Source organism: Symphalangus syndactylus, chromosome 17, assembly GCF_028878055.3.
Source record: "Symphalangus syndactylus isolate Jambi chromosome 17, NHGRI_mSymSyn1-v2.1_pri, whole genome shotgun sequence".
Lineage (NCBI taxonomy): Eukaryota > Metazoa > Chordata > Mammalia > Primates > Hylobatidae > Symphalangus > Symphalangus syndactylus.
Window position 1 is genome coordinate 84,842,117 of NC_072439.2, and position 24,190 is coordinate 84,866,306.

Sequence of the window (24,190 nt, forward strand, 5' to 3'; positions counted from 1 at the left end):
CCCAGGCTAGAGTGCAGTGGCACCGTCTCGGCTCACTGCAAGCTCCGCCTCCCGGGTTCACGCCATTCTTCTGCCTCAGCCTCCCGAGTAGCTGGGACTACAGGTGCCCGCCAACACGCCCGGCTAATTTTTTGTATTTTTAGTAGAGACGGGGTTTCACCGTGTTAGCCAGGATGGTCTCGATCTCCTGACCTCATGATCCGCCCGCCTCGGCCTCCCAAAGTGCTGGGATTACAGGCTTGAGCCACCGCGCCTGGCCTACATTTAACTTTTCTAAAGGGATGATCTTATTTTGCATTTCTACCAGCAATTTATGATGCTTTCAAGTGTATCCATATCCCTGCCCACATGTTGTACTGTCAGTCTTTTTGATTTTGGCCAATCTAGTGGGTGCATAGTGTTACTGCACTTTTTAAACATAGTTGAGATATAATTCATATACCATAAACTCGGCCAACCCAATGATTTTTAGTATACTCAGAGTTGCACAATTATCACTATAATCGAAAATACTAAGATCTAATAATTTAAGTTTTTAACACTGCAAAAAGAAATCCTGTGCCTCTTAGCCATTCCTCATTCCCCATAAACCCCCAGCCCTAGGCAACTGTGAATCTACTGTCTGTCTCTATAGATTTACCTATATGAACATTTCATATAAATGGAATCATATAATACATGCAGTGTTTTGTGACTGGCTCTGTCACTGAACATAGTATTTTCAAGGTTCATCCATTTTTTTTTAACACAAATCAGTACTTCATTCCTTTTGGATGGCAAAATAATACTCCACTGTATGGCTATACTGCATTTTATCTATCCACTCATCAGTTGATAGACATTTGTGTTGTTCCTACTTTTTTGGCTACTATAAATAATGCTGCTATGAACATTCAGGTATAAATTTCTGTGCAGATGTGTTTTTCTTTCTTTTGGGTATATACTGAAGTAGAGTTACTAGTTCATAAAGTAACTCTATGTTTAACGTTTTGAGAAACTGCAAAATTGTTTTCCAAAGTGGCTGCTCCAGTTTACATTCCCATCAGTAACGTAGAAGGGTTCCAATTTCTCTAAGTCCTCACCAATACTTGTTATCATCTTTTTGATTATAGCATCCTAGTGAGTATGAAGTGGTATCTCACCAAGGTTTTGATTTGTATTTCCCTAACAGCTAATATGTTGAACATCTTTTAATGGGCTTTCTGGTCACTTGTATACCTTCTTTGGTGAAGGATCTATTCAAATATTTTGCTCATTTTTAAAAAAATTGGGTTTCTTAGCAATAGTTTCAAGCTTTGAAGTCAATTTTATCATTTTTTTCACGAACCTTTCTTATAGTATTATGTCTAAGAAATCTTTGCCTAATCCAAGGTCTCGAAGATTTTCTCCTATGTTTTCTTCTAGAAGTTTTATAGTTTTAGCTCTTACATTTAGGTCTATGATATATTATAAGTTAATTTTTTTTGTTTAAGGTGTGAGGTAAGAGTCTAGGATCTAGACTTCAGGTTCATCTTTTTACAAAGAGATGTCAAATTACTCCAGCACCATTTGTTGAAAAAACTCTCCTTTCCTCTATTGAATTACTTTAGCACCTTTATCCAAAATCAATTGACTACATATGTGTGAGTTTATTTTTGGATTTTCTATCCTGTTCTACTGACCTATGTTTTTATCCTTATACCAATACCACACTGTTTTGGTTATTGTAACTTTATATATATATATTTTGAGACAGAGCCTTGCAGTGTCACCCAGGCTGGAGTGCAATGGCACGACCTTGGCTCACTGCAGCCTCCACCTCCTGGGTTCCAGCGATTCTCCTGCCTCAGCCTCCTGAGCAGCTGGGACTACAGGCACCTGCCGCCATGCTTGGCTAATTTTTGTATTTTTAGTAGAGACAGGGTTTCACCATGTTGGCCAGGCTGGTCTTGAACTCCTGACCTCAAGTGATCTGCCCACTTTGGCCTCCCAAAATGCTGGGGATTACAGGTGTGAGCCACTGCACCTGGCATAATGAGTTTTGAAACAGAGTCTAAATCCTACAAATTAGTTACATAAGCTTTTCAAAAATTGTTTTAGGTATGTATTAGGCTCTTTGGCTATTTTAGGATTAGCTTGTCAGTTTCTATTTTTTTTTTTAAAAGCCTGCTGGGATTTTTATAAAGACTGCATTAAATATATAATGCCACCTTAATAATATTGAGTGTTCTGATGAAATATCTGTTTATTTAGAACTTCTTTAGTATCTCTCAGCAATGTTTTATAGTTTTCAGTAAATATGTCTTGAACTGCTTTTGCTAACTTTATTCCTAAGTATTTGATTGCTATTGTGAATGTAACTGTTTCCTTAATTTCATTTCCAGAGTGTTTGTTACTAGTCTCCTTTCTTTTTAACAGATACTGAATTTGATGGAACTTTTTGGTGTACCAGATAAACGTTCTTCTTTCATAACTGTATTAGTCTGTTTTCACGCTGCTGATAAAGACATATCCAAGACTGGGCAATTTACAAAAGAAAGAAGTTTATTGGACTCACAGTTCCACATGGCTGGGGAGGCCTCACAATCATGGCGGAAGGCAGGGAGGAGGGATTCATGTCTTACATGGATGGTGGCAGGCAAACAGAGAGCTTGTGCAGGGAAACACCCATTTTTAAAACCATCAGCTCTCATGAGACTCATTCATGACCATGAGAACAGCACAGGAAAGACCTGTCCCCATAATTCAATCACCTCCCACCAGGTTCCTCCCACGATACATGAGAATTGTGAGAGTTACAATTGAAGATTAGATTTGGGTGGGGACACAGAGCCAAACTGTATCATTCCGCTCCTCGTCCCTCCTAAATCTGATGTCCTCACATTTTGAAACCAATCATGCCTTCCCAAGAGTCCCTCAAAGTCTTAACTTATTTTAGCATTAACTCAAAAGTCTACAGTCCAACGTCTCATCTGAGACAAGGCAAGTCCCTTCTGCCTATGAGCCTGTAAAATCAAAAGCAAGCTAGTTACTTCCTAGATACAATGCGGGTACAGGCATTGGTTAAATACAGCCTCCAAATGGGAGAAATTGGCCAAAACAAAAGGGCTACCGGCTCCATGCAAGTCTGAAATACAGCAGGGCAGTCAAATCTTAAAGCTCCAAAATGATCTCCTTTGACTCCATGTCTTGCATCTGGATCACATGGATGCAAGGGGTGGGTTCCCATGGTCTTGGGCAGCTCCACCCTTGTGGCTTTGCAGGGTATAGCCCCTCTCCTGGCAGCTTTCCCAAGCTGGTGTTGAGTGTCTGTGGCTTTTCCAGGTACATGGTGCAAGCTGTCGGTGGATCTACCATTCTGGGGTCTGGAAGACAGTGGACCTCTTCTCACAGCTCCACTAGGCAGTGCCCCAACAGGTACTCTGTGTGGGGGTTCTGTCCCCACATTTCCCTTCTGCACTGCCCTAGCAGAGGTTCTCCATGAGGGTTCCACCCCTGCAGCAAACTTCTGCCTGGCATCCAGGCGTTTCCATACATCCTCTGAAATCTAGGCGGAGGTTCCCAAACCTCAATTTTTGACTTTTGTGCTCCCACAGGCTTCACACCACATGGAAGCTGCCAAGGCCTGGGGCTTCCACCTTCTGAAGCAACAGCCCAAGAGTACCTTGGCCCCTTTTAGTCACAGCTGGAGCAGCTGGGACTGAGGGGACCAAATCCCTAGACTGCACACAGCAGTCTGGCCTGGCCCACAAAACCATTTTTTCCCTCTTGGGCCTCCGGGTGATGGGAGGGGCTGCCATGAAGACCTCTGACATGCCCTGGAGACATTTTCCCCATTGTCTTGGGGATTAACGTTTGGCTCCTTCTTACTTATGCAAATTTCTGCAGCCAGCTTGAATTTCTCCTCAGAAAATGGGATTTTCTTTTCTATCACATTGTCAGGCTGCACATTTTCTGAACTTTTATGCTCTGCTTCCCTTATAAAACGGAATCCCTTTAATAGCACCCAAGTCGTCTCTTGAATGCTTTTCTGCTTAGGAATTTCTTCCGCCAGATACTCTAAATCATCTCTCTCAAGTTTGAAGGTCCACAAATCTCTAGGGCAGGAATAAAATGCTGCCAGTCTTTGCTAAAATATAACAGGAGTCACCTTTGCTCCAGTTCTCAACAAGTTTCTCATCTCCATCTGAGACCACCTCAGCCTGGACTTCACTGTCCACATTACTATCAGCATTTTGGGCAAAGCCATTCAGCAAGTCTCTAGGAAGTTCCAAACTTTCCCACATTTTCCTGTTTTCTTCTGAGCCCTCCAAACTGTTCCAACCTCTGCCTGTTACCCAGTTCCAAAGTCACTTCCACATTTTTAAGTATCTTTTCAGCAGCACCCTACTCTACTGGAACCAATTTTCTGTATTAGTCTGTTTTCATGCTGCTGATAAAGACATACCTGACACTGGGCAATTTACAAAAGAAAGAGGTTTAGTGGCTGGATAGGCCTCACAATCCTGGTGGAAAGGCAAGGAGGAGCAAGTCACAACTTACATGGATGGTGGCAGGAAAAGAGAGCGCTTGTGAAGGGAAACTCCTGTTTCTTAAAACCATCAGACTTCATGAGACTCATTCACTATCATGAGAACAATGCAGTAAAGACCCATCCCCATAATTTAATCACCTCCTACTGGGTTCCTCCCATAATACGTGGGAATGTAGGAGTTGCAATTCAAGATGAGATGTGGGTAGGGACACAGTGAAACCATATCAATGACTAAAAACAAAAGGAGCCATCTCCTTGTGAAAATAAAATTCAGTCGTACACTCTGGGAACAGCCTTAAGAAGTTTAACTAATTTCTCTTAGGAAGAACAATTTAATATACCCAAATCATGATGTTCTTGAGCATTTGAATGGATTAAAAGGGAAAACAATAGCACCACTACTATTACCAGTGGGCTAATTCCCTTGCTTCAGGCATGTATTGAGCTGCCACTTCACCCTGGTGGGTCACAGGATTGCAAACCTGTTGAGATTGTTCACTGCACAGTACTAGCATGCCTTTATTAGTAAACACAGAAAAACTAGTATCTCTTATCCTCCTTAAATCTTTGCCAAAATAATTTCTTCCAACCTTTTAGTTTGTATTTACTTTGCTCTGTAACTGTTCAAGAAGACACACACAAGCAAAGTTGTTGTTGGTTCTAGCCTCAAGCAGACTTTGACAAAAACTGGCTCTGCCTTCAAGCAAAAATGAGAAGTGTCCTTTCCATGGTGAAGCGGACAAGTCATAGTCTTTAAATTCTTATTACCGAGTGTAAGGTACATGGATATGCTTGGTCAAGGAATAGGCTGAGGTGGACATCCAGGCCTGCATGACTCAGCAAATTTAGGGCACAGGCACATACTGCACTTGTTTGCGTAAGCTCATACGCCACTATTGTCTGTAAAAGGTGTAACTGCCCTGCTAACGCTGTTCAGGGGCTCAGCTCGGCTCAACATGGCTTGACATGGTGGGAGTGCTGGCGCCCAGAGAGAGCCAAAATTGTCCATCTTGTAGCCGGACAGGTGGGAGCCAGGACACATCTTGGCTTGCTCACGCCCAGAGAAAGAAAGAGTTAAGCTGCTGACCCTGAAGGCAAGGGAGAGCCAGCTGTGCAGCTGCAGGCATGGGAGTGGCAGGAACCACAGAGCCAGAGCAGACAGCTAAGATAAAGGTGAACAGTGTGAGAGAACTAGTGTAACTAAGCTGCTAATAAGAGCTGCTGCTGAAGAAAACCATATTCAGCTGCCTATGGCCCCCCAAGTGTTCTTTCTGCTCATCCACCCACTCTCCTCGGACGTCAGCATGGGCTGGACAGACCCTGGGACCTGACACCAAGAATTTCCTACCTTCATCTGTGATACTTAAAACATATGGGTTTCCTTTTGGTCAATCACAGAGTACTTGTATTTAGTAAATGACTTGGTATATGCACTTAAGTTACTTATCAGTGATTTTCAAGTACCTGTAATAAAGTTCCTAACTCTTTTATAAAACATTCATGTTTTTGATTGGTTTCAATCATGAAATGTTGAGCACTTTTATAAAACATTCATACTCAAGAGCAACTTCAGATAACTGAGGGGACCAAAGTATAATACACATATAGAAAAGCACATTTGCCCTAAGTGTACAGCACTTAAGTCCATTGTTTACTTAAACTGAATACACCTGCGCAGCCAGTGCTCGGCTCAAGAATCAAAACATCACAAGCATTCCAGAGACCGCTTTATGCTCCCTTGCAGTTACTACAGGCCTCTTCCCCAAGGTAGTACGACACTCTTTAAAAGCTCAGTTGGTTCTAATCTGCAGACATGGTTAACTATGACCTCTTTCCCAACCAGACTGAAGACAACTGGCAATCAACTCGTGTGGCCAGGGCGGTGGCTCACATCGGTAACCCCAACACGGAGGGAGGCCAAGATGGAAGGATCACTTGAGCCTAGGAGTTTGAGATCAGCCTGGGAAACATAGTGAGACTTTGTTTCAAAAACAAACAAAAAATTAGCTGGGCATGGTGACGTGTGCCTACGGTCCCATCACAGCTACTTGGGAGGCTAAGGTGGCAGGATCACTTGAGTCCGTGAGTTCAAGGCTGCAGTGAGCCATGATCATACCACTGCACTTCAGCCTGGGAGACAGAGTGAGACATCGTCTTAAAAAAAAAAAAAAAAAAAAAAAAAAGGTAGGCTAAAAAATATTTACATCTTCTTAAGTTTCTCAATATAGCCATATCACCAGACATTACCAGAAATTTAGCTCACTTGTAAATTTTACTTTAATTTCTATAAAAGTGCTTATGTCAAAATGGCCACATTAAGAACGATTCTAGACTTTTAGAAAACTTCTTTCAAATCACTATGCAAGTGTTATTCAATGTCCTTTACTAGATGGCCAATAAGTTTCTTCTTTAAAGTTAACATTAAAGGAAGGTTTGCTCTCCTAATCGGCAAGTATCTTTTTATTAGAGGAGAACTTTGTAAATTATAACCCACCAAATTTCCTTTCTGATCAGGTCTGCCCCAAAGAGCTAAACAGCTTTACTTAGGCTAAATTTTCTGATTTAATTCCAACGTTCATTCACTCATGTTAACGTGGCTTTTGCTCTTTTATCCTTTATTCTCACCACGAATTTTTGCAAGCCACCCCAAATCTTCAATATCCAGGCAAAATGAATATTTTTTGAAAATATTTTATTCTTTTAAAAATACTGTCTAAAAGTATTTTCTTTTCAAACATTCTTTGAAATATACTTCAAAATAAGCACTATTCCTTTCTCATTGTTTGTGTTACAGCAACTAACATGATACTATTCTAAATAGGTACAAGCTTGATAAAGTCCCTGGAATTAGCATATCATACATTTGCTAGAGGGTTGTTATTTAAACTAAAAAATGGTCTCAGAAAAATGGTCATTAAAAAGAAAGTGGATTTTCAACTCTTGAGGAGGCAACTTAGAAGAGAAAGCAATAATAAAATAAAAAGGAAGCTCACTGGCCTACAAGAAGTAATTTTTAATTAATAAAAATTTCTAATTAAACAACACCTTCCCTTTTTCCAAAATGCAGGGCAAGAAAGTTCTGCTGCTCAGTCTGGTCCAATGAACAGGGAATGGGGCTGGGAGTCAGAATACTCTTGTTTAATCCTTTCTCTTTCAATGATTAGACAAGTTTTGATTTCAGATCACTGGGGGATCTTGATAAAAATGCAAATTTTGCATAAATGCAAATTACAGTGGGTTTAGGGTAGGACTTAAAGGCTGTTATTGTTTTTTATTTAGAGATGGGGTCTTGCTATCTTCTATAGACTGGCCTCAAACTCCTGGGTTCAAGCAATCCTCCTGCCTCAGCCTTCTGAGTAGCTGGGATTACAGATGTGAGCCACTGTGTCCAGCTTAAAAGTCTGAATTTCTAACGAGCTCGTAATGTCAAACCTGCTGTCCATGGACCACACTTTGAGTAGCAAGATTTAGATGATTTGGAATAACATCATGCAACCTTCTGTGCATTAGATGTTATGCCCAAAAGATGAAGGTAATACTACCATGGCATTTATGCTTAAACACATGATAAATACATAAACTGATATTTATGTTAAAGGGCCTGAACTCCTGAGGACATGTGAGATACATATGTATATCTCCATGTACTATTATCATCTTCTTACCCTCCTAAGGACCTTTTACTTCAAGCTATAACCAAAAAAGCTTTATAAACAAGCATATTTTAAATATGCATTTGTATAAATTAATACCTATTCAGTTTAAGAACTCTATTCTAAAGAAGAGACACATCAATACAAAACAATTATACATATTCACTAATTTGAGTTAAGGACTTGGCTGGGCACAGTGGATTACACTTGTAATCCCAACACCTTGGGAGGCTGAGGTGGGAGGATCACTTGAGGCCAGGAGTTTGAGACCAGCCTGGGTAACACAGGGAGGCTCCATCTCTACAAAAATTTAAAAAATCAGCTGGGCATGGTGATGCAAGCCTGTAGCTCTAGCTACTTGGGAGGCTGAGGTGGGAGGGACTGCTTGAACCCTTACTGCTGCACTCCAGCCTGGATGATAAGTGAACCCCTGTCTCAAAAAACAAAAATAAAAACAAATTGAGGACTGTGTACAAGCTCACTGGGTTGCTAGGAGGTACGCTAAAAAAAAAAAAAAAAAAAGGTGTAAGATGTGAGTTCTTCCCTTAGGAAAGCACAAAGGACTTATGGAGGAGCCAACCTCTACATTAAACTCGTTAAGCAAAGCACTAATGAAGTATAAATATGACTAGAACAAGAAATCAAATGCTGAATGATCAATGTGCTAGAGGAGACAACGAATTTCTAAGGAGCAGGAATTCAGGTGAGTGTGACGAGCAACACTACGGCAATTTACTTTTAATTGTTTTGCCTTCTTTCAATGTTGTTGTCCCTACCTTTGCCCCCACTCCAGTCATCCATTTCCCCACCCAGAAGCCATAGTGATTCTATTAAAATGTAAAGCAGATGGCTTTACTCCCCAGCTTTAAAAAACCTCCCAATGGCTACTCAGAATGAAATACAAACTCCTTATCAAGACCTATAATGTTCTCACTTTGGGAGCTGAGGCAGACAGATCGCTTGAGCCCAGGAGTTCAAGACCAGCCTGGGCAACACGGAGAAAGCCCATTCCTACGAAAAATAAAAAATTAGCCAGGTGTGGTGGTGTGCACCTGTGGTCCCAGCTACTTGGGAGGCTAAAGTGGGAGAATCACTTGAGCCTGGGTATTGGAAGCTGCCGCGAGCCATGACTGTGCCATGCACTGCAGCCTGGGCAACAGAGCAAACACCCTGTCTTAAAAAAAAAAAAAAAAAAGACTCATAATGTTCTAAATGATGCTACCCCTACCTCTCTCTGCTCCATCGTCTCCTACCACTCTCTTCCTGTAAGTTGGTTCTCCCAGCTGCAAACCCAGCCTTCTACGTGGTGCCTTGTGAAGGGGCTCTGCCTGTTTGCCAGTGAGCTTCCTGTTAGGTTTCACCAGTAGGGGCCACTGCAGGGAAACTTGAACGAGGAAGCTTTCCTACTCCTCGCCGCCCAGAAGCAGCCGTTGGCTCCAGTCTTCAGGTTCTTTTGGAACTCCAAGAACCAGCCTCATTAAGCCCCCGGCAGCCAGGTAGGGCCCCTCCACAGATCTGAGAACAGCTGCAGAAGGTCCCTCCACCAGTCTCTCCTTCAGCCCAAAGGGTGGTTGTCAATTTCTGTTATTATTATGGGGTAATTTCAACATCCCCGACCCGCCTTCAGCTCTCTAACACTGGTGGAACTAATTCCTAAACTAAGTTCCTTCTGCTGAAACGTCAAATGGAATTTTGGTTTTACTGACTATACCTGAATGACACAGCCCCTTACTGCCTTCACTCCAACCACACTGAACATTCTTCTCTCTTGAACACCAAGCTTGTTTTCATCTCAGAGTCTTGGCAATTCCATTTGCCTGAATCATCTTCCTTAAGTTCCCTATGTGGCCCTAGAATGAGACTGGGAAGTTGGGGTGGAAAAATATTTCTTTCTTGCTTATATTTTACCTTGTAATTTAGAGCCCTACCTACCTGTTTCTCCCAAACGATTTCAGCATGTAATTTTGAGGATAGAAGCACTGAATTCTCTCCTAATTTTAACTTGTAATTTAGACCCTATTTCCACCTATTTCCCAAAGGATCTAAAGTACACAGGATCCAGTAAAAAGGCAGACTGGCTGAGAAATGAGATGGGACATGCCTAGTTTACAATGATAATCCAATAATCAAATGTAAAGATCTTGGGAAGGGCTAAAAATAGAAAATTTCTATAAGTAACTTTGCATCAGTTGCACAAAACGTATTCCTTTTGCACTGCAAATCTCTTCACAGCCCTCACCTGTGCAGCAGAGGTCTTGGCCACTTGAATGATTTTCTCCATAGATAGGTAGCTCTGCTGGGAGGGAGCAGGGCCGATGGAATATGCTTCATCTGCCTGTTTAAGAAACATCACATGCTTAAAAGACTTTATAGCTAGTACATACTCATACACTATACAGAACTGCTTCAGAGTCGTTTTATTATTGTAAATAAAAATGCCACTCCCTCCAGAACAGTGCAAGAATTGAAAAACTGAAGTACCAGTGTATGTCTATGCTATAAAAATAAGCCAGTCTTAGAATCTTTTGCATGAAGAGGGTAACAAAACTTGGTTTTCATGCATAAGCCACACTGGTGTGAAACTAAAGTGTCTCAGGATAGAAAGCAACAGACATTAGTCATGATATTATTACTAAAACAATAATAACCTTAAATGTATTCAATGCCAAAAATTTATATTTGATAATAGAAACAAAATACATGACAGATGTACACAAAGAAAAAAGCTTACGAAGTTGATTAAAGTTTATATAATTATCAGAGTATGATAATGCTTTCATACATTTGTGAATTATTTTATATCATTCCTTAAAACTTTCACACAATCATAGCATCCCTTGAAGTAGACCATTAAGAGCACATCATTCATTCATCCCAAGAGTTACTGAAGGCCTACTACGTGCCACACTTTGAGGTGGGAGCTGCCTGCATCATAGTGAACAAGACAAATGTCCCTGTCTGGGGGGAGAGACAGACTTTAAACATACATTCACACACTTAATGACAACTGTGATGAACGTCATGGAGGAAAAACCAAGGGCATAAAGGCTGTAGGAGGAAGGACTGATCTGGTCTGAAGGTGATCAGGAAATGCCTAGGAGGGAAGTCAGGGGAGGCTCCTCAAGGATGATCAAGACTTTGCCTGGCAAACAGATCAAGAATGTGGAGTTGGGAACAGGAATGAGGGTGAGGCTCTCAGGCAGAGAAAACAATCTACATAAAGGTGGGAGGAAAACTGGTCCAGTTGAATGACCGAAGAAGGCTTGTGTGTCTGGAACACAATGAGCAAGGGGTCCAGAGGCCAGAGAGGATGCTGGACAGAAATGGGCACAGATTTCAAAGGGCCTGTGAGAGGTTAAAAAGCTTTGGGCTTGCTCCTAAGGCAGCACACAAAGAGACCATTTTAAATGTTTTTTCTTGTTGTTGTTGTTCTTTTGTGGGGTTTTTTTTTTTTTTGAGGTAAGTCTTGCTCTGTCGTCCAGGCTGGAGTACGGTGGCACAATCTTGGCTCACTGCAACCTCTGCCTCCCAAGTTCAAGCGATTCTCCTGCCTCAGCCTCCGGAGTAGCTGGGATTACAGGTGCACGCCACCACGCCCAGCTAATTTTTGTATTTGTAGTAGAGACAGGGCCTCACCATGTTGGCCAGGCTAATCTCAAACTCCTGACCTCAGGTGATCCGCCTGCCTGGGCCTCTCAAAGTGCTGGGATTACAGGCGTTAGCCACAGTGCCCAGCCTGTTTTTTCCTTTTAACTCCACAAAACACAAATCTATTCTCATTCTAAAGAAAGTGAATTATAATACAAACGCAAAGTAGCCCTTTGGTACTCCCCCCATTGCAGTCTCCTTCCAGATAGAACATCCACTATAATAAACCTGGGACATACTGCTCCAAATCCATATTCCTAACTAGTCATATATGTTTATATAAACACATGCAGTTTTAGTTCTTGTTTTTACATAAATAGGATCATACTATATAATTATCTCCTGCAACTGCTTTTTCCATTAACGGTATGTCTTGGGAACTCTTTTTCTTGCTAGTACACGTCTATACCTCATTTTGTATAACATTTGAAAAATATTCCATAGTATGGCAGTATCACAGTTCATTTAATCATGTATCTCTTAATGCACACTTAGGTTATAACGGCAAAAAACTGGATGCAGGCAAGGCTAAAGCAGACATTCCTGTACACATTTCTCTTAGCACAATATATGTGAGCATGTCTGTGGGACAGAAAACTACAGGAATGTTTGCAGGGTTGGGTTGAAGGATATACATAGTTTAATAGCTCCTGGTTAATCAGCCTTGAAATGGTTTTACCAATATATATTTCCATCAACATACCAGTTTCTAACTACCCTCATCAACACTGAATATTATCCACCTTTTACAATACTGATAAGCTGGTGGACCCTATAAAGGTTTAAAGCATTTAAGAAGAGGAGTAACTCAAGTACATTTTTATTTTATACTCTCAGTCTGGCTGAAAAGCAGAAAATAGATTGTTGGCTGGGGGTGGGGGACAGTTAAGAGTGGAGGTAGAGAGGCTACTTAGGAGGCTGCAGCATTTGGTCAAGCAAGAGGTGACAGTGGGGCTGGGCATGGTGGCTTATGCCTTTAAAAATTAGCCGGCTATGGTAGCAAGTGCTTGTAGTCCCAGCTACTCAGGAGGCTGAGGTAGGAGGATTGCTTGAGCCTGGGGGGTTGAGGCTGCAGTGAGCTGTGACTGTGCCACTGCACTCCAGCCTAGCTGACAGAATGAGACCCTGGCTCAAAAAAAAAAAAAGGTGATTGTGGCTTTGAGTTAAGTTATAGGTGGGAGGGGGTGGAAAGAAGTGGAAAGAAATATTTGGGAAATACAATTAACAGTACTTGGTCATTTACTAGATGAGGGGGGAAGGATCTAGAGTAGGAAAGAAGAGAGAAAAATGCTCAAAGACTTCTAGATCTCTGACATTATTGTTTTTATTAGCAATGGTGTTGTCCTCTACAGGGTTAGGGAATTCTGTAAGAAATGCAGGTTCAGTATAGGTGAAGGGTCATGAGTTCAATTTCAGTCACACTAGTTTGGTGCCTGTGACAATATCAAAGTGGAGATGTTGAATGGGCAGTTGGATATACATGTATCATGCTCAAAAGAAAGTCCGGGCTAAAAACAGAAATTTGGGAGTTTTTCTCAAAGCTATAGGAGTATATAAAATGATCCAGAATGAGAGTACACACTGAAAAAAGAGGGCCAAGGACCAAGTCCCAAGAAACTTCAACATAAGGGTCTGGTAGATGGGTAGGGTCCAGATAAAGGACACTGAGAGAAGACAAGAAGGCAAGAGGTTGAGAATGCCATGAGAAGAATTTATTTCTAAAAGAAGGGAGCAGTGTACTAGGATGCTAAATGCTGCCGAGGGGTCAAGTCAGCTCAGTCCTGGAGACTCCACTGGATTTAGGGACATGGATATTATCAGTCTAGTAGAGAGTGGTTGAAGACACACATCATTGAAAAATGGAAGATCCTTTTCTTTTTGACACAGGAAGGTCTCATTTTGCTTTATGTTTTATTAATACTGTTAATTGACAAATCATAATTGTATGCATTTATGGGGTACAATGTGATGTTTTGCCACATGCACACAATGTGGAATGATTGAATCAAGCCAATTAAGCTAGCCATCATCTCACTTATCTACTATTTTTTCATGGTAAGACATTTAAAATTTACTCTCTTATTTTGCGAAAGTTCTTTTTTTTTTTTTTTCTTTGAGATGGAGTTTTGCTCTTGTTGCCCAGCCTGGAGTGCAATGGCACGATCTCAGCTCACTGCAACCTCCGCCTCCCGGGTTCAAGCGATTCTCCTGCCTCAGCCTCCCGAGTAGCTGGGATTACAGGCATGTGACACCACGTCCAGCTAATTTTGTATTTTTAGTAGAGACGGGATTTCTCCATGTTGGTCAGGCTGGTCTCGAACTCCTGACCTCAGGTGATTCATCTGCCTCGGCTTCCCAAAGTGCTAGGATTACAGGCGTGAGCCACCGCGCCCAGCCGGGAAAATTCTTAAAAAGACAAGAGAAGGGATCCAGAGCACTGACCTTCGATGGGAAAGATGGATGCAGACGTAACTAAGTCAGCAGATTCTGTGGCAGGAACCTCAATTTTATTTTCTCTGTGAAATCAAGATCATCCTGCTGCAAATAGGTGGGTAGAGGGAGAATTGGAGGTTGGAATGAAGTGAAACAGGTTTGAAATACTCATTGCACAGAATGAGAAAAACAGTGGCTAGAGAGCCACAAGGGCCTGCTGTACAGTGATAAAAGCCCGGGTGGGGCTGCCCATCATGAATTGATGCTAGTGCTTGGAGTCTTGCTGCAGGCATAATGAAGTACAACAGTTGGATTCACCCATGCTTGGAGTTATTTCTGGTGGATAAAAGCTAGTGATAGGCTGGGTGCAGTGGCTGACGCCTGTAATCCCAGCACTTTGGGAGGCCAAGGTGGGTGGATCACTTGAGGCCAGGAGTTCGAGACCATTTTGGCCAACATGGTGAAATCCTGTCTCTACTAAAAATACAAAAAACTAGCCGGGAGTGGTGGTGTGTGTCTGTAATCCAGCTACTCAGGAGGCTGAGGCATGAGAATCACTTGAACCTGTGAGGCGGAGCTTGCAATGAGCCGGGATTGTGCCACTGCTCTCCAGCCTGGGCAACAGAGCAAGACTCAGTCTCAAAAAAAAAAGAATAGAGCCTGGATCTTTCTCCTTGTATATACGGAATCTGGACATGAGCTACTCAAAGTGTAGTCAGTGGATCAGCAACATTCTGTGAACTGTTTTAACCAATCCTCAAGGAGATAAAGACCTTGCCTGTAAATCAACTGTTCTACTAAGCACACCGCTGAGTTCAACTGATGTTATATCTGACAAATGTTCCCAAGAATTATCAGTGAGCAGTTTGAACTTACCTACTTCAACCCTGATAACACTAGCAAATATCAACTGTCATCATAAAGAACTAAAATACTGACACAGTAAACGAATAAATGTAAGACGTGGCTTCCAATTTTTAACACATACCATATCTACATGCATGGAATTTCTGTCAGCCTCACTATAAACCGCCACAGTCTGTACACCCAGTTTTTTGGCTGTGCGCATCACCCTGCAGGCAATTTCTCCTCTGTTTGCAATGAGGACCTTGGTAATGTTTCTTCCTGTTTAAAACACCATGAAAATCACACAGAAATGTTACTGGAAAGCAAAGAATGAGAATGAGAATACGATCTTAACTGGCTGATAAGGACTTGAACTGATAAGTTCAAGCTTTTTGGTAAAACTAGCATAACTGAGCCCAAAATGACCACTTTAACTAATATTAGACAGTGCACTTCTTTTCACTTAAATTCAAGATACTCATTAACATAAATTACTCAGCTTTTTAAACTTAAAATACAAAGCAACATAAAATAAAATTAAAAGATGCTTTGTTATGCCAAGGATCAAATTATAATAGTGTTAAATTATCATCGTTAATAACTACTCTTTTATTTATTTATTTACTTATTTATTTTTGAGACAGTGTTTCACTCTTGTCCCCTAGGCTGGAGTGCAATGGTGTGATCTCGGCTCACTGCAACCTCTACCTCCCAGGGTCAAGCAATTCTCCTGCTTCAGTCTCCTGAGTAGCTGAAATTACAGGCGCCTGCCACCATGCCTGGCTAATTTTTGTATTTTTAGTAAAGATGGCGTTTCACCACATTGGCCAGGCTGGTCTTAAACTCCTGACCTCAGGTGATCCACCTGCCTTGGCCTCCCGAAGTGCTGGGATTACAGGTGTGAGCCACCACACCCGGCCAATACTAACTAATCTTTAACAAGCACTTTCTGTGCCTCAGGTCCTGTGCTAAAGACTCAACAATGACTTAAATTTTCACAATAATCCTAATGAAATAGATACTATCATTGTTATCTCAATTTTAAAGATGAAGAAACTAATGCTGAAGGAGCTATTATTTTCCCAAAATTACACAGCTAAAGAAAGAATCCGGGACTTCAACCTAGATCTGCGTCACTCCAGAATTTAAGCTCTCAGTCACTCTGCCCCTCTGCCTCTATCCCTATGTACACAGGTGTGTGTGTGGTTCTCTTGCAACACAAGTGACTCTTGTACCAGTCTACTGGCATGGCACCATAATGACAAGCTACTGCATATATAAAATGTACTTCTAATATCACACGTGAAATAAATGTTCTTTGACAGTTCATAATAAAGTTATTTCTTCAATAGAATCCATAGGCTCAACATAATAAAGTTATTTCTTCCTTTAAAAAAAAATAAGGTTGCACCTAATTTAAAAGTGTTTTTCCATGGGGCTCTATAGAGCCCAAGAGTTGTCACAGGGGCTGATGGATGACGTATGTACGAGTGCAGGCAGGAGAAGGAGAGCAGGGTAGGTAGAGGGCTATACCCAATCAGCTAGCAGTTATACTTTATTACACTTTTATATGTTTTATAGTTGGGAATTCCATGTTAAATTTTATTTGGAAAAAAAGGTTTTGCTACTTAAAATAGCTTTTTCAAGGAACTGCTTTAGACCATCGTAGTTATGATTTTCCAATCCAATATACTAAAAGGGTCAAACGGAGAGAAAGAACGAATATAAAATGTTCTCCATTATTGCCCTCTGTACTTTATTTTATTTATTTATTTTTTACTTTATTATTATTATTTTTTTTTGAGACAGAGTCTTGCTCTGTCGCCCAGGGTGGAGTGCAGTGGCATGATCTTGGCTCACTGCAACCTACGCCTCCTGGGTTCGAGCAATTCTCCTGCCTCAGCCTCCCAAGCATCTGGGATTACAGGCACCCACCACCACGCCTAGCTAATTTTTGTATTTTTTAGTAGACACAGGGTTTTGCCATGTTGTCCAGGCTGGTCTCAAACTCCTGACCTCAGGTGATCCACCCACCTCAGCCTCCCAAAGTGTTGGGATACAGGCATGAGCCACTGCGCTCGGCTGCCCTCTGTATTTTAGACTTAACAGCAAGAGTTGATATAAAAGAGGTGAAAACCATGACTTAACACTTCCTAGAAAATTATAATGAAAACCCAAAATTTATGATAACTAATACTATTATGCACACATTAAGGGATTAAACATTTCCCTTTCTTAAACACTTCCAATCTGAAGCAAAATCAAATAGAACAAAGTCTGTCAGTACCTGTGGTTGTTGTGTACTTCATGGTTCTTTGCCTCCACACCCATGTCCTATAGCATAAATCCAAAAGGAATTATAATTAAACAGAATAGGCAACACAATTGTTCTTTCAAAAGAATTTCAGTTTCTTAAAGCATGAAACCTTAAGCCAACTAACAATGCTTTAGTAAGGCTTTCTTAGTGGGTAGAAAACTAATCTAGAACTCAAGAGTTAAAGGTCTGGCTGTTTTCCCTCGTACTACCTGTCCTTGAATGAGTCACCTAGCCTGCTTGTTCCTGAGGCTGGCATAAGACCACAGAGTCAGAGATGATTAAACAACCAAGGTATACCAACATCATCTAGTTTAGCTTTTTCGAAACCTTTTTGGCTACAACTTACAATACAAACTACCCAGGACACACACTTAATGAAAACAGATGTTTTGTTAAAAATGACTCATTCTGCCTTGGCCAGGCGCAGTGGCTCACACCTGTAATCCCAGCACTTTAGGAAGCCGAGGCGAGCAGATTATGAGGTCAGGAGATCGAGGCCATCCTGGCTAACACAGTGAAACCCTGTCTCTACTAAAAATACAAAAAATTCGCCGGGCGTCATGGCGGGCACCTGTAGTCCCAGCTACTCGGGAGGCTGAGGCAGGAGAATGGCGTGAACCTGGGAGGCAGAGCTTGCAGTGAGCTGAGATCGCGCCACTGCACTCCAGCCTGGGTGACAGAGCGAGACTCCATCTCAAAAAAAAAAAAAAAAAGACTCTTTTGGTTCTTTCAGTTGTATCTTATTTTATTAAAATATGCTGGTCAATCTACAGTTTGAAAAATACCAATCAAGTTTAAACATTAGACATGTTTAAAAAGTAAGACCAGAGAAATAAATGGAAGTTAAACAGGGGCAGCAGAAAGAATGTTGGCTGTGGGACCAGAAGAGCTGCATTCTCATCTAAGTTCCTCCCAATGACCAGCTTGCCCAGGGTCGAGTCACTTTACATCAGTGTTTCTCCAACTTTTTTTTCATTATTACCCTCCTAATGAGAAAACTTTTAAAAGATTTTATTCCTTGTAGGAAGGGTGGGGTAAGGTTGAGCTTTGGAAAGCCGTAAACCATGACAAAATCTAAGATTTTCTGGCTCTCCTAAGAATCAATTTCCACCCTTTAGCAGTGATATCATCCCAGTTGAGGATTTAATAGCAAGATTTAATAGCTTGGGCTTCAGTGTTCTCACACACGAGATGAGACTGTAAGAGCTGATCTTGAAGGTACCTCTCAGATTTAAAAGTACTATACAATTCTATTCCAAGTCCTTGTATTAAAAGAAAATGGAGAAATGGGGAGACAAAAATGACTTGAGGTATCTTAATGAGGTAGAAGTCTCAACAATTTTTAAGTTTCGTGATACCTGTTTATAAAATAAAGTAACCAAGAGCTGACAGAAAACAGGTCAGATTCACTTTAAGAACAAAAAAGTATAACGTCTATTAAGTTTCAGCTAAAGATGATAAGCGGGCCAGGTGCGGTGGCTCACGCCTGTAATCCTAACAATTTGGGAGGCTGAGGCGGGGGGATCACCTGAGGTCAGGAGTTCGAGACCTGCCTGGCCAACATGGTGAAACCCCATCTCTACTAACAATACAAAAATTAGCCAGGTGTGGTGGTGGGCACCTGTAATCCCAGCTACTTGGGAGGCTGAGGCAGGAGTATCACTTGCGCATGGGAGGTGGAGGTTGCAGTGAGCCAAGATCATGCCACTACACTCCAGCCTGGGTGACAGAGTGAGACTCCATCTCAAAAAATAAATAAATAAAAATTAAAAAAAAATTTAAAAAGCATAGGCAGGCAAACCAACAAATTACAGAAGCAATTCCACCTATCTTTTTGTCTATACCTGGAAGATGCGGTTATAAAGGACTAACCATTTTAGATTATTCACAAAGCACAAGATAAAAGCACAGCATGTCCATTAGAAACTATGTAAGTAGGCAGTAGTATACACATACTATGTATATGACTATGTAGTTGAGCACAACTAGTATTTCACTGGAGCCGAGATGCAGTAGACATCTACACATCTATATGCGTCTATACACTCATTGCCCTACAATGCACACTCAGATGCTGCCATCCATGAGGAGCTGCTGGGAAGACCCACAGCTTTGGCAGGAGAGTTCCGTGAGCTAGCTTTCTCAGGAGGCTGCTGCTTTCCCACACTTTCCATTTTAGCTGACCTTACCTTCTTGATCATGAAGGAGGGGGATCATCTTTCCTGATCTTTATGAGGTATTTTCTAGCTCATAGCATCGTCTTCCCTTCACATTCTTCAGATAGGCTTCTGATAAGTGTCAGGGCCTATTCTGGGCAGATGCGTCTATTACATGGTTGCTTGTTGGTAAAGCTAGCTTAAGGCTGATTAAGTTTCAAGGCTACTGTTGACCTAAAGCTTTCTTCTGCAATCTTCTAGTGAAGACAGAAGAGAGCTAGGAGAAAAGAGGGAGAGAGAGAGAGATCCCACTTAACTATAATCCTCTATCCCAACAATGTTCTGATCGTCTATTCTATTTTTCATAATTATCTAAGCTGCAACTTAAAAGCAATGGCTTAAACAAGATTAAGAGGCTGCTTCCCTGATTCGAGGTAGCTCTATACCAGCTTATTGTCATGTCTATAATTCTGCCACTAGAGATTATTTTATCTGAGCTACTAAAGATTCATAACATAAAAATAATGTGAACTATCTGTACTGTTAAGATTTTTTTGTTTTATTTGAGATGGGATGTCACCCCGGATGGAGTAGAGTGGTGTGATCATGGCTCACTACGGCCTGGAACCCCTGGACTCAGGCCGTCTTCGCCCTCCTCATCCTCCGAAGTAGCTGTGACTACAAGTGTGTGCCACTATGCCTGGCTGATGTTTTAATGTTTTGTAGAGATGAAGCCTCACTATGTTGACCAGGCTGGTCTTGAACTCTTGAGCTCAAGCAATCCTCCCACCTTGGATCCCACAGTGCTCAGAAACTGCTGAAAATACAGGCATGAACCAACTCTCCTGGCAAAGAGTTTTACTTCTATAAGCCATTAACAACTCTAACACTCTCCAGAGTGACATACTTGAGGACAGTTCTTTAGACAATAGCTAAGCTTTGAAAGGGAAAAGAGAAAATGGGTCTATGGTACTATCCTGAAGAGCCCTGGAGACCTAAGAAAAGAAAAACCAGAAGAACAAGAAGAACATTAACATTACTTTCACCAACTTTTACTTTTTTATTTTTTATTTGAGACAGAGTCTCACCCTGTCGCCCAGGCTGGAGAGCAGTGGCGCGATCTCAGCTCACTGCAAGCTCTGCCTCCTGGGTTCACGCCATTCTCCTGCCTCAGCCTTCCGAGTAGCTGGGACTAACAGGTGGGACTACAGGCGCGTGCCACCACGCCTGGCTAATTTTTTTGTATTTTTTAGTACAGACGAGGTTTCACCATGTTATCCAGGTTGGTCTCGATCTCCTGACCTCGTGATCCGCCCGCCTCGGCCTCCCAAAGTGCTGGGATTACAGGCGTGAGCTACCGCGCCCCGCCAACTTTCAACAACTTTATGTTTCTCTGGGCCACTCCTACAATTAAGCAACTAAAAAGGGCATCTACAACATTTCTGGAAAATACAAGCAAGCAAACGTTCATATAAATGGTTGAGTTTGCATTTATAGACTGATCTTATGTACCAGATTGTGCTTAAACCTCATTCCATGAATTAATTCATTTAATTTTCACAACCCAAGGTACTCGTATCATCTCCAAGGTGAGGAAATTAAAGAAGAAATATTAAGTAACTTACCCAAAGTCACACACCTAGTGAGTAGCTAACTAAGCTCAGACCCCAGCCTTGACTGCAGTCTGTGCCCTTGAACACTAAACTGTCAATCTTTCCAGAATGATGAAGGATGATAACGATGAAGCAAAACAAGACAAAGAAGCAAAGCTATCTACAAGCCTCAGGGTGTTTTCACTGCCAGAGTTATTGCCACCAAAGCTCAGAGCTCAAAATTTGAAACAGAGCTGGAGTCAGGTGAGCTAGACTGAGTCATCTGATAGCGTTGTTCAAACTTGGGTAAAAGAGTTTTTGACAAAATAATTTCCCAGCTCTGTGGAAGGTACATTTGCTCTTCTTGACAACTTCACTCCTTCTAACAATGAGAAGGAACTCCAGGAGTCCTTCTCTGAACTGGATACCTGATGGGGCACAGCTGAACTGAAAATGACTTTGAGGGCATCCTGGCCCCATTTCTTACTAGCTGTGTTTCGTTGAGCAAGTCGTTGATCCCTTTGGGCTTCCCCGGAACAGGATTATAACAACGCTCCCACCTAAGGGGTGCTGCGAAAGCCCGATGTAAACTGCTATGAGCTGCAGCGACGGCGTGGGGAGCCTGGAGGATGGCGGGCCCAGTTCTCAGAAATGGAAAAACAGAAGCCAAAGGCGCGCTGAAGCGTGGATGTGCGGAAGCGGGGAAAAAGGGAAGGGCTGGTGGGGATGTCTTCCTCCCGACTCCATGACTGCCAGCAGAACCCCTCCCCCGAAAATGGCTGGGGTTTTCCTACCGTCCTCCCCACCCCGACCCTGGGTTCCGCCGCACCTCCCACCGCTCACGCGCGTCCGTGCACCCCTCGCTCCCGCCTCTGCCCACTGCGCCATGGCCCCTCCACCCACCTCGGCGGCAGGAGCAGGCTCGGGAGACGATGCCACCGGTTCCTCTCTGCCGCCACCAGCAGCACCGACACCGCAGAGGCCGCCGCCATGTCCCTGGAGCCCGGCCACTCCGCAACTCCCCAGCGCAGAGGCAGCTGCGTCCCACACGCCAAACCCGTCCCTCCACTACGAAGCCTCGTGACCCCCGCCGGCCACCGTCGGAGCCTGAGCCTTGCTTTGGGCTGATCCAAGAATGTGAGGGCGTCTCCACGAACACCAATGAAAGACCAGAGCCCGGTTTCAGTATCAACGATTGGTCAGTCTGGCCACGTGCTCGTGGGGGTGTGGCCTTTGTTTCTGCGCCCCCTGGGGCCTGCGCCTACTAAGGCAAGGGTTTTCTCCATCGTCAGCCTCCTGGTTCCCTGTCACTGTTTCTTCCTGCAGCCCGTGGTGTTCCTTCGCTCTCGTCACCTTCTGGGAGAAGAACCCTGGGGAAGAAGCCAAATGCGGATGGAGAGCAGGATACACAATTCTCTAGTGCTCTCAGGGATGAAAAAATAAATAAGCTAAAGTGAACATCTTTAAACCACCTGAGCTTAAAACAGGTATTCTGACTATTGGGAAAAAGAGGAAGTCAAAGAGCAAACTGAGGAATATCTAGAGAATAAAGAAACTGTAAACACTACATGTAGATGCTTCATGAGGAAAGCAGGAGGGAGAAATTAGGGAAGATAAAGGAAGAAATACATGAATTCAGGAACCCAATGTCAAAGGACTAATAAACCCACAGGTTCACAAAAAATAAAATAGTTATCTAATCAGAAATAGAGAAAAATGCACATTTGACATGATTTAAAAAACATAAGCGGGGGAAAATCACAGACACAGGAAATAAATTATAGATTTGTAAGATGCTAATTTTGCTTAACTTCAAGTGAACTTAAAACTGGATGAAATGGACGATGTTACAAGAAAATACAATTTATCAAAATAGATCCTGGCAGAGACAAAATTTAAGCAAACCATTACCACAGAAAAAATAGAGAAGTTTATCAAAGAACTATCCTTGCTACCACCATGGCCCACTTTCACCTTCACCTTCACCCCTAAAAGTTACAAAAGCCCTCCATGTCTTGCAAGAAAATTCCACACAAATGAGTAATTGACTCAAATGCTATTAATTCTGTTCCAGAGCACAAAAAAGATGGAAGTCTTCCAAACTCTTTTTAAAAAGTAAACATAACTTTGATACCAAAATCAACAAAGATATCACGCACACACACATGACAGACCAATTTCACGTATAAGTATCAGTGGAAAAATTCTAAATAAAGTATTAACTGCGCTGGGTGCTGTGGCTCATGTCTTGTAACCCCATCACTTTGGGAGGCCGAGGTGGGAGGACTGCTTAAGCCTAGGAGTTTGAGACCAGCCTGGGCAACATAGTGAGACCCCTATCTGTACAAAATTTTTAAAAAAATACTAGGCACGATGATGCACACCTGTAGTCCCAGCTACTCGGGAGACTGAGGCAGGATCACTTGAGCCCAGGAGTTTGAAGCTGCAGTGAGCTCTTATCATGCCACTATACTCCAGCCTGGGTAACAGAGTGAGAGAATGTCTCTAAAAAAAAAGCAAAAAAATTAAGTATCCTGTAGCATTTGAAAAGAATAACACACTGCAAATAAGCAAGGTTTACTCCAGAAGTGTAAGGATGATTCACTATTAAGAAATCAATTTAAAAAATGAATCTTATTAATAGTTTAAAAGAGAAAAAAAATCTTATGATGTTCACAAATGCTTAATAGGTCATTGACAAAATCCGACATTCATTCTAGATTTTAAAACTCAGTAATTCAAGAAGTGATTGGGACCAGTGATTAGCCCTCTGGAAAAAAAAAAAAGCTGGATCCCTACTCACTTCTTACACCTAACACCAAAATATTCCAAGTGGATAAAAGATTAAATATAAAAGATGAAAGCATAAAAGTGCTAGAAGACATTATGAGAGGTCTTAGAGCAGAGAAAGTTCTCCTCCTTTTTTTTTTTTTTTGAGATGAAGTCTCGCTCTGTTGCCCAGGCTGGAGTGCAATGGCATGATCTCCGCTCACTGCAACCTCCACCTCCCAAGTTCAAATGATTCTTCTGTC

At 42.1% G+C, this 24,190-nt stretch overlaps 1 protein-coding gene across 8 annotated transcripts in view; it reads right to left on the bottom strand.

Annotated features, from left to right (window-relative positions):
* The window catches only part of MCCC1 (methylcrotonyl-CoA carboxylase subunit 1), an 81,759-nt gene extending 59,428 nt beyond the window's left edge, over positions 1–22,331 (bottom strand). Inside the window, exons 1-4 of one of the 8 annotated variants that reach the window (XM_063621777.1) lie at positions 22,062–22,331; positions 17,381–17,427; positions 15,236–15,372; positions 10,406–10,501 (exon numbers count right to left, since the gene is read on the bottom strand). In XM_063621777.1, the coding sequence (XP_063477847.1) occupies positions 10,406–10,501; positions 15,236–15,372; positions 17,381–17,427; positions 22,062–22,150 (369 nt within the window). In that variant the 5' untranslated portion in view covers positions 22,151–22,331. Of the gene's footprint in view, positions 1–10,405; positions 10,502–15,235; positions 15,373–17,380; positions 17,428–19,599; positions 19,853–22,061 lie in introns of those variants that run through there. The other 7 variants (XM_063621778.1, XM_063621783.1, XM_063621782.1 and 4 more) reach the window with 7 other exon arrangements.
* Positions 22,332–24,190: the final 1,859 nt, after the last annotated feature.